Source organism: Mytilus galloprovincialis, chromosome 1 (assembly GCF_965363235.1).
Source record: "Mytilus galloprovincialis chromosome 1, xbMytGall1.hap1.1, whole genome shotgun sequence".
Taxonomy (NCBI): domain Eukaryota; kingdom Metazoa; phylum Mollusca; class Bivalvia; order Mytilida; family Mytilidae; genus Mytilus; species Mytilus galloprovincialis.
In genome coordinates, this window is record NC_134838.1 from 48970291 (window position 1) to 48990841 (window position 20551).

At 31.1% G+C, this 20551-nt stretch overlaps 1 protein-coding gene across 3 annotated transcripts in view; it reads right to left on the reverse strand.

The window, feature by feature from the left end:
- The window catches only part of LOC143076863 (cadherin EGF LAG seven-pass G-type receptor 2-like), a 62981-nt gene extending 45432 nt beyond the window's left edge, over window positions 1–17549 (reverse strand). For 2 of the 3 annotated variants that reach the window (XM_076252763.1, XM_076252755.1), the window contains exons 1-4: window positions 13538–17548; window positions 5233–5573; window positions 1007–1181; window positions 537–659 (exon numbers count right to left, since the gene is read on the reverse strand). In XM_076252763.1, the coding sequence (XP_076108878.1) occupies window positions 537–659; window positions 1007–1181; window positions 5233–5573; window positions 13538–17117 (4219 nt within the window). In that variant the 5' untranslated portion in view covers window positions 17118–17548. Of the gene's footprint in view, window positions 1–536; window positions 660–1006; window positions 1182–5232; window positions 5574–13537 lie in introns of all 3 variants that reach the window. The other variant, XM_076252765.1, reaches the window with a different exon arrangement.
- Between the last annotated feature and the right edge of the window lie 3002 nt (window positions 17550–20551).

The window sequence follows — 20551 nt, forward strand, 5'->3', positions numbered from 1 at the left end:
GTTAAGTTCTATGCTTTGTAAATTTTAATTAACATAGTTATTATCTCTGCGCGTCCATAATACAAGAGTCAAGTTAATATGCACTTGGGATATTTTATTACAGCATAGAAGTAGATGATTGTGGTACTAATACAGTTACAATAAACTGACATTTCAACATGGAAACTGGTTGATTTTACATCCTTACAAAATTAAAAGAGTGTTTAATTTAATATCTTAAAAATCTATTGTGGCAAATTTACCATAGATAATGTTTTATCATAATTTGTTTCACCATTTCTTTTTTTCAGAGTTTTCTGAAAATGTATCCTGTCAGGTTATTCAGCCTGTTTTCTGGGTTCCATACAAACACCTAATCATCTATAGTTCTGAAATTATGGATGAAACCCACGTTGTATCCAGCTGCCCAAAGTGGCCAACCCTAACCTATTATAGCAAAACAATTGAGAGTTTTTCTTATTTGTGGCTGTCATGTTCATAATTGTAGGCCACATACTTTAAGATTGACCCCTCAACAAATCTTTTATTTTTTGTACCTGCAAAGTTCTGTGCACATTTGCATGTGAATCCACCTTCTTTCCTTATACACTGGCCATTGTTCCTACATGGATTACTGTAACACAAGTCCACTTCCAAACTACAGAAAGCTGAGCTGTTACCTACAATGAAAATAAAGATATTTTAACACAAGCATACTTATGAACAATTAATAATATTCTGATGACAATTAATTCCAATCATGTAATTTGCTGTTGTATATATGTGGCTGAATAAGTAGTTTTACATGATATTATATTTACAGATTATGAAACTAAAAGGAAGGATATGGTGTTCAAATTGTTGACAAAATTGCCATGCACTAAACATAGAATAGCAAAAAACATTGCTGTCATCAACTCATAGTCGCACTGAGTACCTTCAACAAATCAAAGTTAGGTCTGCAAGTTCAAAATGGTCCACTATTAGATTGCTCTATTAGATGTTGAAAGACTTAAATTGAACTTACCTGCAAACCCTGACGGACAAACACATTTATATCCATTTCCTGGTCGTATAGGCCTGAACAACATCATATCTGAACTAATGAAAGGTTCTGCACTTCCATAGGATAGACTAGATATACAGTTGTCAAAGTAGGGACACATTTCTACCAAACATTCATTATCATCGAAAGGTAGAACCTGAAAAGAACAAGAATTGTATAATATAAACGCATTAAAATATGTTTACTATGTAATGGAAAATAAATATAATATAAAAACATTATTTTTTTCATGCAACTTTAAATTGATTAACCCTTATAATGAGAATTGTAATGATGGGGAATTTAATGACAAGATATATATCATAAATCTAATACAAAGTCAACGCAAACTTAGGGTTGTTAAATATTTCTCAGATAATTTCAGTGTAGAAAGTCAGAAAGTTAGATTTTTGCTGAACATAAAAGCTGAAATCAAATGGCCTCTTTTGAAAGAGATAAGCGGGTGTATGGTAAGTATAAAGTGAATATTTTGTCTATGTAATTTTCAAAATTAACTCCAGCTGTAATGGTATATTGCAAGATACATGTACATTATGGTAAACGGACAGAAAGTCACAGGACAAAAAGTCACAGGACATAGTCACAAATTTGGTAGGACAAAAAGTCACAAAAAATCTGTTGACAATTGTTTGAATACATAAGAGAAATATCTTGAAATATTAACTTTTTAATACATATATTTATATTAAAGTTTAGGAAGTGTGTCATTATATTTGAAAAATGAAGATTTATTTAATTTTAATCATGCAAAAGAAAGATTTCTTGGCACCATGAAGCCATTTAAGTGCGAAGCCACTTTGACATTTTGTTTTTTTAACAATTATTTGATCATCTTAGATATTTTTTTGAAAAATTTTGTTTACAAAGTTGGTTTATATACAATAGTTCAAGAAAAATACAAAAATAATTTTGTAAAAATAAACATTTTTTATTCAAAGAAAATAATCAGAAAAAATGAATTGTGACTTTTTGTCCTGTGACTTTCTGTCCTACATTCGTACATTCGTACATTATATGTATAAAACAGGATATAGGTGTCAGAAACTAGAACTTGAGTGTATTACCTCCTACAAAAACTTTGGGGTATAAATGTATTTGATTTCTCACAACTTCTTTAGAAAAGTAGTGTGTTTAGATATTTTATGGCTTTACCAAACATAAACTAGAAATAATTTCTGATAAATCCATCTGATTTATTTCATTTAATTTAAATACCTATCTAAAGATAAGTCATAAACCTGAGTCAATACTCTACAACAAAAAAACTTTTCAATTTACATATCTACCTCTCCATGTTCATAAACTTTAAACTACCATTAATTCTTGATTCTTTAATACTATTTTGAAATAAAAAATATTGATCCTTTAGTTTGTAAACGCTCTTGATGCCTTATTTACTAGGTACATTGTAACTCAAGCAGCTAGATAGATCTTAGGTCAATATTTGTCACAGACAAGATTTCTGTGCAAAGCTGTCAGATTCTGTTCTTGTATCTAGCTTTTTGAACACAGGGACATTCTCAATGATCATACATTTGAAGGGGAGCTTCCTAATTGCATAGAGGAGGTTCTTTCAATATGACATTTACTGTTAAATTTTGTGATAAACAATTTGTTTTTATTTGATAAAACAGTTGATACACAATGATGAACATCAAATGATGACAACAACTCATCATCAAGCCATTGAAAGAAACTGCTTTGAGAAAATAACTCGGAAAATCCTTAAGTTGCAGATTTAGTGATGTGGCAAAAAACCATAGTAACTAAATTGCATGTTATTGATTGACAGTTACATCCATTTTTTATTCCTTTTAAATTGTTGTTGTCAAAAACTATTTTCAATGCATATCCTTATAGATTTGGGATCATTATTTTTAATTTGTTGCATATTTCGGTTGGGCCACGGTTTTTTAATTTGTTGGTTTACGGATTTTCTCCATGAAAAAGTCGGGTCGGTCGGTCGGGAAAAAAATAAAAAAAATACCTTTCAAGACAGAAAACTGATATGCAAAATAAATATATATTTCACCTTTCTAATAATATGTTTGTTATCCTATTTTGTCATCATTTCTTAAATTTTAGTTTAATGAAATATTATTGCTCAGTTGTAATAAAAATTGCATGACATTGCCTAATAATTTCCCGTAAAAAAGGGGGTGCACGGACAAAGACATAATTAAATTTCATAAAGGAAGACAAATTCACATAGCTCTTAATCAATTCCAGAAAACTTGGTGAATAATGATCTTCAAGAACGAAAACTGATAAAGAAATAAATGTAAAAGCGTGGTAAGAGTATAATTTTCAACACACGCGTCAAAAACGTAATAGACTCGTCCACTGGAAAAAACGAGAATATCGGGTTAATCTGTTGTCACGCATTCCCGTTTTTATCCAAATGGACGAAATTTTTTTATTATCTATGAAACAAGAAAATTTTAAATGATCTGTTAATATTCAGTACTTTAACTTGATGTCCTGAACTTCCACCTGTCCACATTTGGACAAGTCTATTTCTATGAGAAGATGCATCTTACGGACTGTTGACAAATAAGAGAAACGAACTTATTGTGTAATTGGTTTTAAACAAGGGTTTCGTTCCACAAAAATATTTGTCCAAACGACATGTCAAGGTCATTAATAATCGATTTATCTATTTTTAGAAACGTAAACTGGAAGTTTCATTTTTTCACAACAGAAAGTGTTATCAATTCTGTTAGTGATTAATGCATTTCATTTTATAAAAAAAGGATAATTTATTTATTTTTCAGGGATAATGCATTTGTTAGGGTCGGCGGGAATGAAAAAGCATGAAAAGTCAATTTTATTTTTATTCTGGAAATAGGCAAAATCAGGTCGGCGGATCCGTAAACCAACAAATTAAAAAATCCTGGCCTTGGTTTAAACTGCAAATTATTTGATACCTTAACAACAAAGTCTAATTATTTGAAATTATCATAATTCTTTAAAATTAGTTCCATTTAATAATTTGTGTATTACCTATCAAACTTAAGGCACTGTTTAGTGATTTTTATTAAGTGTATTAAAATATACACAATTTGTTCTATTAAGCATTACTTGAGCACAGACAAACATATTTTTATCAACGGTCTCATATATATTGATCTTGACCCAAATTTTAATTAATGCAACAGTTTTAAGACTTATTAAATCCCCGAATCAACTCAACTCAAAGGTTTCTGAAATGAGACAACAATGTATGTGTCCTTTAATTGCTTAGCTCAGCTGGCCCTTTGATTTTATGACCATTTAGACAAGTATATAACTGTCCTGGTATCTAAACACTTACAGGTAGAGTGGCTACCTGGCAATTACTTGACAATTTTATCAACAAACAACATGCAATTTAATAGTGACATTACCTACCAACTATATAAAATTTACACCCATATAATTCCAATAAAGAATGCTGTAATTAACGGTTTCGACAAATTGATTTGTATTGAAATCTGACATTTCCCTTTTAATTGGTATGACTAATCATTTCTTATTTCAATAAACTGTTGACAAATAATTGCAATTTGAATGCTCATAAATAATTTTAATAATTTAACTAAATGACAAGTAAATGAATGAATGAATGAAAAGGTAGAAATATGCAAGAAATAGATTTGAAAAAGTCTTTTTTACAAATGTAATGCTACAGTGTCATGAGTGTATTTTGTTTCTCAAACAACTTGATTTCAGGAGCAGCTAAAAATCATTGGAACTATCAGACCTACTGTTCAGTAGTTTTCGTTAGTTGATGTGGTTCATAAGTGTTTCTCGCTTTTTTTATACATTAGAATGTTGTTTTTCCTGTTTGAATGGTTTTACACTAGTCATTTTTGGGGCCCTTTAAAGCTTAATGTTCGTTGTGAGCCATTGCTTTGTATTGAAGAAGGTACTTTGACCTATATTGTTTTTTTTTTTCTTTTACAAATTATGACTTGGATGGAGAGTTGTCTCATTGGCATCCATACCACATCTTCTTATATCTACTGCATGAACAGCTTATTCTAATGAGAAGAGGAGAAAACCAAAAGTATATATCAACTACGAAGTCCTACAAACCCTAAATCTGGACTTCATACACATAAGTTCCCATTTCTGTATAGCTACTTAACCCAACACAAAAAATCTTTTGAAGGTGTAAATATTTGCCTGAGCACATCTTTACTTACCTCTAATGTAGAGAGTTCAGCAAGTACTACTCTGTGGATATAGATTTGTTCTTGTATGTATTCAGCATTGTAGAAGGATCCATCGTTCTTCTTAACAGACACACTAACATTTAACACCTGACTTTTAACATCTGTATCGTTCTCAATATTTATAACATATAGAAATCTATCCTCCGTCTTTAAAATGTTGGCCAAAGCATCAACGAAGAAATCATACAAAGGTGACATGAATGCTGCTATTGTCACATTGCTGAGTCTTATAGTTACACTATTCTGTAGCATTTCCATGGAAACATATCTAACATACAAATAACATGTTGCTTTTGCCTCATTTTTACCATCTGAAAAGATACATACGGTTTATATCAATAAAATGCAGATATGTACAAGATACAGCAGGTTAACAGTCACAGTACATGTATAACAACATTGTTTGTTTCCCCAAAAAATCGATTTCAAATTTTCTATTGACAATTTTATGCAATATAACTGAACTGATTTGAATTTGGGGGATAAAATGTTTTTTAAGAGTTAAACTAGGGTACTAATGAAGAAACAAATGGGGAAAAGTGTGCATTGGACACAGCTGATGCCAGTGCTTGCACATAATCTTATAAAGGGACATTACTCAAGAACAGTAAAAGTGATGCTACACAAATTTGTACTTGATCTGAGTTTGCAGTAATAAACATTGTTTAAAAGTTTCCTAAAATTTTCCACCAGAGGCATAAAAATAATTGGTTTAGCATCCAGAAACCACTTTTATGCACAAAGTTTGGTCTATATCAAATTACTTTACCCTTGTATGTATACTTAGAAGCAAAAAGAGTTGGTGGATGGATGGATTGAAAATAACAAACAAAACTTTTTTATTATGTTCATAGCATGGAGTATAATTATAAGTTATCCAAATGCAAAAGTTGATGATGACCAATACAGCACAGTGTTTTAACTGCCTACTGGCAATATAATCTGACAAAAAAGAATTATACCAATCCATGCCAATGACCCTAAATATCTTATAAGAAATGTGATTTTTTTTCATGTGAACTGGAAGTATTCATTCTAGGGTATATACTTCAATTGAAAAATCATCTAATACTTTATTTATGTGTTTATAAGTCTTGTTTTTAGAAGCAATGTACTGTATCATGGAGAAGACTGTATTACTATAAATGTTTATAAAAGGTGATAGACCTATTTACATATATTTGTTTATAATTATTGGCCCTTTGATCCTGTCATAATATATTTTATTGTGTTGACTTGTTTAAGTTGTTACACTATCAGCTTTATTGACTTAGTCTAGTACTAAATCTTACATGTTAAAATCCATGGAAATTCAATGGGTGAAAAAGATTAAAACTTTCAGATATTTTTGACAATATGGCACACCTGCTTTAATTCTGCCTTTTCAATGACCACTGTTGGGTGTCTTGACACTTGACCTGACCTTTGAATGGGACACAAGCATATTTCAGGAAAAACAACTTATGGCAAATAATAACCGAATTTAAAGTTTGAATATGAATGCATTGAGTAAGGCATAGTTCTTCCTTTACTTTCCAGAATGGAGGAGTTGATTGTTGCTAGTTTAATGTCTCTTGGCTTAAGGGTATGCATATTCAGGACAGTACAATTCAATTATAATAGGTTGGTCCACCCAGATATATGTTGGGAAATTTACACTGCCAAAGGAAATAAAGCCAATTAGACAGGGCAGACATGTAGCCCCTTCAGGATTTAAAGGAGGACGAAGAGAGCATTAAAACTCAATGAGAAAATTATCAAAATGACAATTAAATTCAATGTCAAAATAACACAATTATTTAATATTCCTCACCAACTGACTGCTTATTTTCAGGTTAAAACTCTCTTTTTTTATTTTTATTTTTAAGATTGATGAAAGGATTCAGGTTTAAATACATTTGACAAATGCATTAGCTTTTTAAATGTGACAGTCTAAAAACTGTAAATGAGCATTTAATAATTATAGAAAATGAAAAGCATGACTGAAACTTGATGCATGATATTTTCCTTTGTACCAACTAAAATTTCACATATTTTATTTCTACATTCTTTAAGGTTTATGAAAGATATTTGAGTCATATGAAAATAGGTCTTCATCTGATAAATATATGAATATAATATTTAAATGTTGCATATCAAGCTGTATAATGCTATTTACAAAATTAAAAAATCTTTTGAGTGCATACTGACTATAAATATAATCATCTGAAAAACCATCTAGATAAATATATTTGAAAAAAAGGGTCTAGATCAAAATTTTGAACAGAATTATTAAGGAAGAATCACTACTACCAAATTTCAGGAGCTAAATATTTCATTTGTGATTGGAAATCCTATCCAGAATATCAGAGATTTCCTGGAAGCAGCGTTTCAATGGGCGCATTTCATTTGCGCCAATTTTTAAAAAATCAAACCTTTCATTTGCGCCACAAGGTTATATATCATTTGCGCCAAAAAAAAAAAACCTTCATTTGCGCCATTTTACAGGTATGACAGGTAATATAACGGAAAAGTTAAATATTATTTACGATTTATTTTGTTTTTTGTTTGTACATAACTCCCCCTGGATATATGTGTGAGTTCATACTCATTTCTAATACAAAACTGAGAGTCACTAAGGTTATAATTATATATATAGTGTTCACATGACCAGTCCAGTGTGAGGTGTCAAGATGGACATAGTCAAATCTGAGACAAACAGAGGAAAGAATTCTGTGATATTTGATGACCACATATATAGGTTATCAAATGTTTTAAAAAATGGAGACAAATCCTTCAGGTGTACCAAAAAAACCTGTAAAGCCAGGATTACGACTGATGCGGACAGCAAAACAATTATAAAAACTTTAAACGAGCACAACCATGGAGTAAACCAGCAGAAAGTAGAATCTCAACAACTCAGAGTCCGAGTTCGGAAAGCATCTGGTGATATTAAACGAACCAACAATGGACCGGAGTCATTCCATGCACATTTTAATGAACAATTTTATTCAAAACATCCAAACATGTTTATTTATGTTGACGTTGTAAAGAAGATTCAGGCTACAACATACATCAAAATCCGATCTATGGACACACCGGCTGCAGTTCGACGATGGGAGAAAGAGAAAACTGACTATCTTATGGAGAAACATGGCATGTACCTAAGAGGGGAAATTTCAAGGCATGACTACATCAAGACCGTTGCATATAAATTTTGTGCCAGAACAGACTTGTAACTTTACTATAGTGCTAACAAATGTCTCAGTAATGTTCTCCAGTGTATAGTGCTTTCTTTTCTATTTTTTATCAAGGTTTTAACATTACTTTAATGATTTTACCAAGGTTTTATTCAGGTTTTAATATTACTTGTATGATTTTATCGAGGTTTTAGCATGACTTGTATGATTTTATCGAGGTTTTAGCATAACTTGTATGATGTTTTATACTGTTATCGAGGTTTTAGCATAACTTGTATGATGTTTTATACTCTTATTACATGTATTTCTGAGGAGTATGTTTCTTCATTATTAAAAGACTTTTTGAAAATTTTTATGTTTTATACTATTATTACCTGTATTTACCTGTATTTACCTGTACTCACCTGTAATATTGGCGCAAATGAAAGATTTAGTTTTTGGCGCAAATGAAATATGGTTTGTGGCGCAAATGAAAGATTTTTTTGGCGCAAATGAAATGCCAATTGGCGCAAATGAAAAGCACCGGTTTCAATTATTTATACCACCACTTCTTCAATGTTTAAATGGATTCCAAAAATAAAATTTTTGGTAAAATTCCCTCAAGATTGACATCTACAACCCTTGAAGGTAGCTGAGAGACCCACTATTGTCATTTAACTAACACCTTTATTTTTTTTATACATGCATGCAGTGAGTGAAATGAAAAATTCATCATCATGTTTCGTAACAACTCTAAAAGGCTGTATGCATTAAGAGTCAATGTTTGGTGCCTTTTATAGCGGACCATTCGATACTGACTGTATTATTCTATGTTTAACACTATCAATTGTTCAATAGTTGTTTTTAATTCACCACTTTATTTAGTTCAGACTTTGGTCGATAGTTGTCTCATTGGCAATTATACTACATTTCCTTATATACAATGTATTCTTCATATGTAAGCATTCTATAAATCATATCCTCAAAAGACAGAACCAACTTTACCAAAATGGTTGTAAAATCAAGTCTAGACCATTTTTTTATAGTCACATGATTGTAAAGGTATTATCTATAAACTAAATTCAAGTGCATCATCATTTTTCTAAAATAAATATCACCATTTTTTTATCTGTGTTATTTTACCTTAGAAGTATAATATTCATAGATCTTTGAAAAAAATCCAATATCTTGTATATCCTGTACATGTTTGTAAACTGCTTCTTTAAGATTTAAATTCATAGGATTATAAGAATGTAATTATGCTTTTTATCTTTATAATACCAGATAGTTTTTGTAAATCATAAACTTTTAAGCTATTACAGGTTGAACCCTATTACATGAACCCATCCTTGAGTCAATTTGATTTTAAAGAAGTGGCCATAACAAACTTAATGTTCGCATACATGTACATGTATATCTTTCATATTTAAGATAAATTATCTTTTTTATTAAAAATCCCTTTTAAATGTCCTTTTTAAAATATAATTCTAATTACAAACAAGTATCCAACTGTATCAATAACAAAACTTTTAATTAAATTTTATGCACAAGTTTCATATTACTATCAAATAAATAAAAATGAAATATTAGTCTTTTGTGTATAGTGCTATCAAATGCAAATAATTGAAATTGTTAGGCTTTTGATTGTTTAAGGAACAAACTGCAAGTCAGATCGAGTTTCACATTAACAGGTATATATATATATATTCATATAGATTTACGGTCTGAAGAAACAAATTTTATTTCTATTTATCATACATTGATAAATCATGCATTCGCAAACATTTAAATACACAGACTAGTAAAATATGTTTGAATTGTGACAAAAGATTTTGTTCGTTAGAGCATAATAAACATGATAAAACCACTGAAATACTTGTGAAAATTTCAAAAATGGTAATTTAAACTTTTGTCCACAATTTTGAGCACAAAAAGACTCCCAATATGTGAATGCACAATAGAAGGTATGACAGTCAGTGGCCTATGGGCTATTTATTTTATGATCTGAATAAGTATGACATGACATGTTCTGGAAAAATGTACAGCAGACTTGAATTTTCAATGCAACCAAAACAATATCTGATATAGAATCTAACAATATCACCATCAGCTAATTTCAATAAAAATGCCACCAATCTCTTTAAATTTAAGTTTCAATAGTATTACATTTCTACTGGATGAATACCTATTTGATTTTTATTGTTCAAATTAGACAAAGTTAAGCAAATTTTGAAACTTTTAACAATCCAATAGGTTCTTCCAATCATAACAAGTTTGTAATAAAATTTAATGCCTTAATTTAAAATCTTGAATCATGAGTAAGGACACAATTTGATTTCCTTAAAAAGAGCTACATGTAGACACAATATTCAATCAACCAAATACAAATTAAATTTTCAAATTGACGGTGTAAGCTTCATTTTTACATGTACAAAAATACCAAAAAGAGTAGCATAGTGGTTGCTTCCAAAGAGATACGAGGGTTATAAGAATTAAATACATGTAGCAGATTTATTCAACTTCAAGTTGCTTTGATATAATGTTTACATATGTCTTAACATGTACTGTCTCTACAAATATGATCAAATTGCAGACAAAATATGCATAATTGACTTTTTATGCAAATGAAACTTTAAGTGCCTTCTGAGTTTTGGTTCAAATTTAGAAAGAGGTGTAAAGTTTTTAATGTTTCTTTAACATTTGAGGTTTAGAATAATGATTATCTTTTTTCTCACAGACATTTTTTGCCTCATGAAATGTAAATGCACTGTGTATACAATGTAGCATTCAGTTTTGTTCAAAAATGTAATAGGGTCTGACAGACAATCACAAAACTTGCTTAGAATATGTATTTCTTGCACAACCAAAGGAGATCAAGAACAGGAAACAATTGTGAACATAGATAGTTTATCAACCATTTAGATAAAAAGTTCAAAATTATATATCAATTCTACACTAAACCTACAAAAATTAACATTATCACAGGGATTTAATATTACAATTTCGTTGATCTTCAAAATCAATTTCCTTTGAAAGTAGAATGAATCATGACACCACAAGAATCCCACAAAATTGTTGATCCTTATGTAGGCTAACAGTGGTCGATCAATTTTCTTGAGCATTTTAAGGATATAAATTGTGGTATTATCCACTAATACTTGATTCATGTATCAGTTTCTAGGTCTTATTAGGTTTTAAATCAATATAAACACATCATATGGTCACCTGAATATGAGTGTACACACAGGGGAAATCATTTTTACTATGTCCCACTGTCATGCACTTGCATTGGGAAATTATGCCTCGATTAAAAATATCATCAGCTTTTTTTTTTCAATAATGTAGATTTTGTGCATTTTAGAAAATGATTCCTTTTTTCAATCATGGTTCATGTTTATTTGTTTTGTTAACAGTTTCGATCGAAATAATAAAATGCCATAATTTAACTTCTGATTTTAGCAAAACTAAAATTTTTAATTAAAACAAAGTCTGTCTGCCAGTTTATTACTAACAGGCAAATAAAACTATACAACATTCTGACATAACTCGCTTAACAAGGTTAAATTTATTACAAAAAATCAATTAGCAGACATATACTAAGTAAGAAAATTAAATTATTACAAATTTTGCTGAAGGCTTTAACTAGATACTGTAGACTTTATAACATGTCAAAATGAGCTGTCAATTGTTTAACATTTGTATTTAAATCAGTGTGGCTCCAGGTCAGACAAAGACATGACTTTTAATTTTATTATTATCCTTATTAATATTATAAAAGGGTTGTCACGGTCATTTGAACTACAATATAGGTAAACAATTATTTCTCAAGATTGGAATACAATTAAAAACCACCATTCAAAAATGTAAACAAAGTAAATGCCATATGACTGTATGCTTTTCTTATATTAATCTTTAAAATCAACTAATTATAAAGGCCATTAAGTATATAAAACTGTATATGCATATTGAATTTATAGAAGGTACACATTGAAATTATTTATGTCAACAAAATCAAGAAGGTCTCAAACAATTAATGTATCTGTTAATTGATGTAAAAATATTTTTCAAAACATAAGTTTACTGTAAATATACTACATGTACATATATACACAGTTTAAAATTGTCCAACTATATACTTTCCTTCAATATCAATGTTACTACATGTAGGTCATTAATGTCCAAATAATTTGAGGTGGTAAATAGCATTTTATACATGTATATATCAAAATTTAATCAGAAATCAAGCTGTACAATATTGTTTGGTAATTGTCCTTAACAACATGCATTTTTGTTATTATTTTCAAATATCATCAACTGCAAGTTTGTCTACCTTGCTCAATCTGTACAAAATTATTGATAGACAAATCTTTTAATCATTTTACTTGTCATCACATCCCACTACATTGAAATACACTTTGATAAAGTACTCTATCTTTGAAGGGGTCATCAACATTATATATAGCTGTCAACAGTTTTCATGCCAAATTGTTCTGGGGGTCAATATTTAAATATTTGCCTGAATTTTTAACCTGTTAAATATTTCCTGTGTAAATCTTCTTGTCTCAATGGTTTGAGAAATCAAATTTTAATGATAAATTTGTTTGTTTACAATCTTAACGGCTCACTTGACTAGATAACTTGTTCAACCAGTTAATAGATTTGATAAGGCTGTAAAATATTACATAGTCTGCTTCTGACTAAAATAATTTGATACTTCCATATGAGATCTAAAATGTTGTGCCATATTTGTAATTTTTGACAACCATGCATGCAAATACAAAATTATCAGAATGATTTGAAAATCATACAGCCATATTTTTTGTGAATTTCTTGCACCACAATTATACCAAATTTCATCATCCAACTAAAATGAAACATAAAACACAGCTTAATGAGCCTGTCTCACTTGCAATATATATATACAAAATCAACTGAAAAATTATTCAATTGTTTAAACTGTATTTTTTAAAATTCAAATATGTCATAGAATGCGGTTGCAAAATGAAAAAAAGCATCTTTTTCAGCACTTCATGTAAATGACATTAAGAGCAGCTAATTCATTGTAATTAATCGCTATATGTATTCTTGAAATGATTGTAAATACTTTTAATACTCACCAGAAACTTTGACTTTAAGGGTACCATTCCTTGGAATATCAGAATTTAAACGATCATCCAGAGTTATTTCCCCTGTAGTACTGTTAAGATGTAGAAAGTTGGCTTCATTTCCCATTGTGAAATTATACACTAATTTATTTCGGTCAGATTCATCTGGATCATAGGCTGGTATACGACCAATAACTCCAGTTATGAACTTTTCGTTATAATTGTTGAAGATAATTGAGAAGTCTTTTAGTACTGGTTTGTTGTCATTGACATCCTGAACATTTATATTTATCTTCAATCGGCTAAAAAAAGGTGTAGATGTAGCGAGTACTTCAATTTGATAGCGTTTTCGGTTAGATTCATAATCAAACTTTATTAAGTTTTTTAGCTTTGCTTGCTCTCCATGTTTATATTCCAATTCAAAGAATTTATAATCCAACGTGTTTTGAATTTCATATTCTACTATAGCATTAGCTCCTTCATCAGGGTCACTTGCAGAAAAATAATCAATTACAGTTTTGATGGGAGTATTTTCTGGAACATATATTTCTTTCTCTTGTTGGCCAAAGTCTGGACTATTATCATTGACATCCTGGATATTGATGGTTATATTTACAGCAGTGGATTGAGATGGTACACCAAGATCTTTTGCATATGCCTTTAAATGATAAACTGGAACAACTTCACGATCTAAAAGTTTGGCCGTTCTTATTTTTCCAGATCCACCATCGATTTCAAAATCTCCATTGCCACTATTGCCATTATCAAATGTATAAAGAATCTTAGCATTTTGATCAATATCTTTGTCACTTGCTGAAATTTCAACCACTAGAGTCCCGACAGTGACATCTTCACTAACAGCAGCAATGTAAGACCTCTTGTTAAATATTGGTGCGTTATCGTTGACATCTCCAATATGTACTTGAATATCTGTTGTGGCTGTAAGAGCAGGTATTCCATGATCACTAGCTGTGACAACAAATGTTGTACCCTGCATTACTTCACGGTCTAGGGTAACCCTGGTGGTTATAACCCCAGTATTGGCTTCTATAGCAAAGTTTGTTGTATCATGAAGCTGATATGAAATTCTAGCATTTTCACCACTGTCCTTATCTAAGGCTAAGACCTTGTATACTGATGTACCAACTTGTGTATTTTCATCAACCTGAAATGTGTAAGGTGTTCCCTGAAATTCTGGACGATTCTGATTGGTGTCGAGTACTTTTATTTCAACCTCTGCTGTGTCAAACAGTCCTTGAGAATCTGTTGCTCGAATGGTCAATATGTACCGACCCTGGACCTTAAAATCCAATTTCCCAGCTAGTGTTATTAATCCTTCTCCATTTGATGGGCTTATTCTAAACATCCCTAGATTATCCCCACTGTAAATAGAATATGTTATGAGAGCATTTTCACCTGCATCAGCATCAGTGGCCATCACATTCAGTATCCTATGTGTTATTGGTGCATCTTCTGGAACACTTGCATTGTAAGATTTCTTAACAAACTCTGGATTGTTATCGTTCACATCTCGAATGGTTATCTGTACATTTGTTGTTGCAGAGCGTCGTGGATTTCCTTTATCTTTCGCCATAACAACAAAATTGTAATTTTCAACAGCTTCTCGATCTAATGCAGACTTCACTATTATTTCGCCATTCTTGGGATTTATTCGAAAAGGAAAGTTAACAGGCATGTTTATAATGCTGTATTCAATTTCTCCGTTTTCGCCAGAATCAGCATCATGTGCTGCTACAAATACAACAGAAGAATTTATAGCTACATTTTCCAACACAGATTCTTGATAAGGTGCAGAGTAAAATTCAGGATCATTGTCATTAACATCTTTCACGTCAATGGTAACAGTAACTGTACTTATTTCTGGGGGAGAACCTCCATCAGTTGCTCGTATATTTACAACATATTCCTTTTTTGATTCATAATCAAGGGACCGAAGAAGTGACAGTTGACCAGTATTTCTGTTCACACTGAAAGTATTTCCAGTATCTCCTATGATGTCATATGTGATTAATTTATTCACTCCGGAGTCCATATCTGTAGCAAGCACAGTAGCAATCACTGGATCATTACTATAATTGTGATCTTCAGAAATGGTTACAGTATAGGACGACTGATTAAACACAGGTTTATTATCATTTTCGTCTAAAACTTTTAAATTGAGTGTTGCTGTTGATGACATTCTTGATGTTACATCAGCGTTGTCTATAGCCTGAACCAACAACTGATAAGCATCTATTTTTTCCCGGTCTATCATTTGTTTTGTTGTTACACTTCCAGATGAAGGATCTATCATAAAAGCGTCATTATTGCCTGTTGGATTTATAATTCTGTATGTGATGACAGCGTTGTCTCCTTGGTCTCCATCCGTAGCCCGTATTGTTATTACCGTTGTTCCAAGTTGTACATTTTCCTGTAAATTCTGGTAATATACATTTTGATCAAAAGCAGGTTTATGGTCATTTACATCAATTACCTTAACAATAAGCAAGGTATAGGCATTTCTCTGAGGCTGGCCATTATCTGTTGCCACAACTTTAAAATAATGAGTAGGGATTGATTCTCTATCAAGTTTTTTGGTTGTATTAACAGTTCCTGTAATTGGATTTATTGCAAACATTTCGTCACTTCTCTGGTCTGACTGAGCACTCATTGTGTATGTTAAAGTACCTGCGTCTCCTGAGTCTGGGTCGGTAGCTATTATTGATATAACCGTTACTCCTGGATTCTGCTCCTCTTTTACATTTGCTATGTATTGTTGTTGGGCAAATGAAGGCTCTTGATTTTGAGTTTGTCTGCGAAATCGTCGATGAACATTAAACTTCATATTAATTTCTTCAAACGACATTACATCAAAGTTGCCTGAATCTTGCATATTTTGAAGTAGAATGCTTATTGGAACCATTTCCAATTCGTTTTGACAAGATAAGAGAACATTTCCAAATAATGTTATGTTACAGGATTTGAAGCAAATTTCCTTAGTTGTTAAAATAGCACCAATGTCTGTGTTGAATGAATAAAACGGGCTGTCAAAACTGACATCCAAAATTTTACAAGTTTGATGATTGAATGAAGTTAAGTCCATCAGGGTTAATATATTTTGATACTGTGAAAAGCACTTTTTAAATTTTTTCTGTATTTCAATTTGATGAACATCACTAACTTTCCGTCTTCCAAATTTTCTGTGATTTGGAACTTTGCATTTTTGTCCTTCCAATATTAACTTTAAGGGAGTTCTAGATATATTAGATGACTTATATAAATATGAACTCTTTTTGGATAAAATACTATAATACATTGGATTGTCATATTGTTCACAATTTACAGGTTTATTCAAATAAACTGCACCTGTGTTTGAATTTATGACAAGAAGGTCATTTGAAAAATCTCTTAAATTTTCATTGTAAATAGAGTAAGTCCATCCTTTCCCGTGTTGTGAATCAAATACTTTTGTTCCAGGTATTAAATGATCCGACACTTTAATAAGAACACAATAAATACAAGATGTGTTTAAAATCAAACTCACAAATATGTATAATGCACATTTCTTCAAGATATTGGAAAAGCCATCCATGCTGAATTATTTACCGGTGCGTCTCTACCGTTACTTCACTATGCACATTTAGCGTGTCTAATAATTTACAGGTAAATCCGATGTAAAGCGTGAATGAAAAATAATGTTTGGTTTAGAATTATCATCTGGATGTTGAATATTATATTTGAAATGTTACCTTATCACATTTTCTTGTCCCAATAGAATGTGTCACTGATCATAAATACCGCCATTTCGTCACAGAAATACACTGATCAGTTCCAATCACTACAAAATATGGCTGGCAGACACACATCAAAGAAATTGACGGCTGTTCAATTGACCTCCTACCCGGAGATATATTTTAATCGAAATGATTGAGTCCTCTTTTATTAATTAATTTCAAACCCAGAAGGAGATGGTTACATGTTGGAAATGTCATTCCCATTAACAAAGTAATAAACCGATTTTTATATGTGTTAATTTTACCTGGGCGCAGGAAGGAATGGCGTATCAATAGAAAAGTGTCATCACGTGATCAAACAAAGGTGTTCAATATTCATTTATTACTATAATCCGTAAATCCAATTAGCTTAGTTATATAGAGAAACAGATAATTGGATTAACGCGAATCTCATTAAAACTAGCATCAAAATAAAATAATTTATAACTTTGCACCCTTTCCGAGAACATTTTTATCGTTCTTCAGTTTTGAAATTGATAGAAATAACTAGCTGGGACTATTACAAAAAATACTAATAGTCCCAAAAATAACAAGGAAATTTAAAGACAAGAAGGGTTACTAGTATAAAAATTCTCGATATATAATAATAATATAATAATAGCGATTTCAAAAGTAACACCAAACAAATTAATGCTACACTTAAAAAAAATATCTTAAATGATGCTTGCATGCATCTTCATATAAGGCTTATCAGACCAAGGATTTTTTTAAGTACTATGAATGATAAGATATTTACTTTTGTTTTATTAACTGCGACAGAAACTCGCCTTTACCTAAATTCTGTAAGGAAATGATTTATGCCAAAGATCGTTGTCCCCCCTTTTTTTTAAACCTAGATATTTATTTTTTCGTCCGATGAAAAAGGTTTCACAACTTTTATTAAATGGTTATGAATTTGGTATCTGTAAATTGTTTTTATCATAAGTAACATCAGAAACATATCATGATACATTAATATAAATGTGCAAGCTAGCACACAATTCAAATTCAATGTGGATGTACCAAGTCATGACTGTCCCAAGTTAATAATGGTTTGGGTCTTATTTTATTTTTTAATTTGGCATTTACTACATGGCATTTATAGCCTCTGTAAAATTTATACAAGTTTGTCAAAAACTCGGGGTTGTTTAGAGCCATATCATTATATACATATATTCGGGGACTCTTTTTGCGACAGTCAAAATGCCTACCCATATAGATTGTTATCAGGACACGTCATTATTGAGACGACATTTCAATAAAGTGAGATTTTGGGATAAACATAAATGTGACAGATACCCAACGATAAAAAGCCAAAAGACATATCGGGGACAAAAGGTAGATATTAAAACTAGACAAGTGTTTATACAACGTATTTTAAAAGCTCTAAATTATCCCCTAGTCTATAGCAGGAAGGACCATTGCCATCAATTCCAAATTCTCCAAATAACATCAAAACATTAGGCTATGTAAATGACACAAACCATTGGCATCAACTAATAAAGATGCGTTTAACAAAGTACCCTACAGTTGTTTATACTATTTTACAGTCATTAAGTGTCAAACTAGTTTTATAATGGTCGCCGTAATTGAAAAGCAATTGTTCGTACTAGATGATTCGTATTTGTTTCAGGAACGAAAGAGTTGTCTCCCATTCACCAACAAGACATTTTTCTACCCTAGTATACTGGTATCAAGATGAGTTTATTTACTTTGCGAAATTTCTCTTAAATGTATGTCTCTGCATTGCGTTGAAAACACACTATAAAAGACTATTTATTTAAAACAAACAGAAGAAATACCAGAGCAATGGAAGACATTTACCAAAAAAAATGATAACGTTGAACGGAGCTGATATGAATTCAGTCGCAATAGAACAAGTCCTTCCCTCAGGCACTTGTCTCAGATCCCCCATATATCTTAATTACTGTGGTCCTTCCCGTGTACATAATTATCACTACGGAACAATCAGTCTTGCATCCTAAATGCCGCTTTAAAATATCTCCAATTATCCATAATAGCCTGCACAGGTCTACGGCCGTTTCATAGCAGTGCATTAATTTGCAAATAAAACTACTTCAAGGGTCAATAAAGAACTTTAACTTTACGAAAAAGGGATACTCTCCGTTTTTTCTACATCTCCAGTATACCTAGTATAAGAGATCTAGCAATATATGTTAAGACAACACAGAGCTTGCGTATTTTAAGATCAATACATCTCCGTTAACAGTTGTGATTTCCCTGCTTTATGAGAAAAAGGAGATGTGGTATGATTGCCAATTAGATAACTACCCATCGAAGTTAACATAAAGTGGACGTAAGCAATGATCGGCAACCGCAAGGCCTTCAACAATGAGAAAAACCATATCGTATATATAGTCGGCTATAAAAGGTCCCGACATGAAAAATATGAAATAATTCAATCCAATCTGTTCATTTATCAATATATTTGACATACTTTTGAAACGCTCTAGGTAACTTTACTATTTTTGCAGTTCCAGGGGTCAAGGAATGTCTCTTAACATAGCTCCTTCATTTTGATAGGAAGTCAAATTTATGATCAGATATTTTAAATTTGTTTCCATAAACTTTCCGCTGAAGTTTATATCACAGTCGTGTTGACAAATGTCAGTTCTTTGAAGTCACATAAATCTACAAAAAAAGCCTAGCAGAAATATTATGAGACTGATAATTCGAAAACGGTTGAGATCCTTATATTCATGTTGTTACAGGAGCCTTAACAGTGTACAAGACTCAAAGGTTAGGATTAAAGAAAAGCTGAGATATCATCCACCTTATATATGAAAGTAGCTGGGTGGAATCAGCAACTTCTTTTTACCTTACTGCAAATCTTGGATCAAAAGAGCGAAAGCTGATAAAAAATCTCTGAATTCCTTCTTTGAAAAACACAAGAATCTTCTTGATAATCGCATAAAACATTGCAAAATGACTTTATACCACATCGACAACATCTTTATACTATACAACGATATCAAATAATCTAGGAAAACCTTTTTTTTTTTTTATTTTCACTGACAAAGCAACCAAAACTTTTGTCGTTGTTTGACGCAAATACTACGTATTAACGTCCAGTGGCAACTATTAGATGTTTAAATATACATGTGTATACCTAAATATTCAAAACTACGATAACAAATTATAGTACTTTCATATCTCAAATTGCAAAGTACGGAAGATGAGAAAGTAGAGTTACTGAAAAGGAAGTTTCTGCTTACTAACCAAGATAAACACA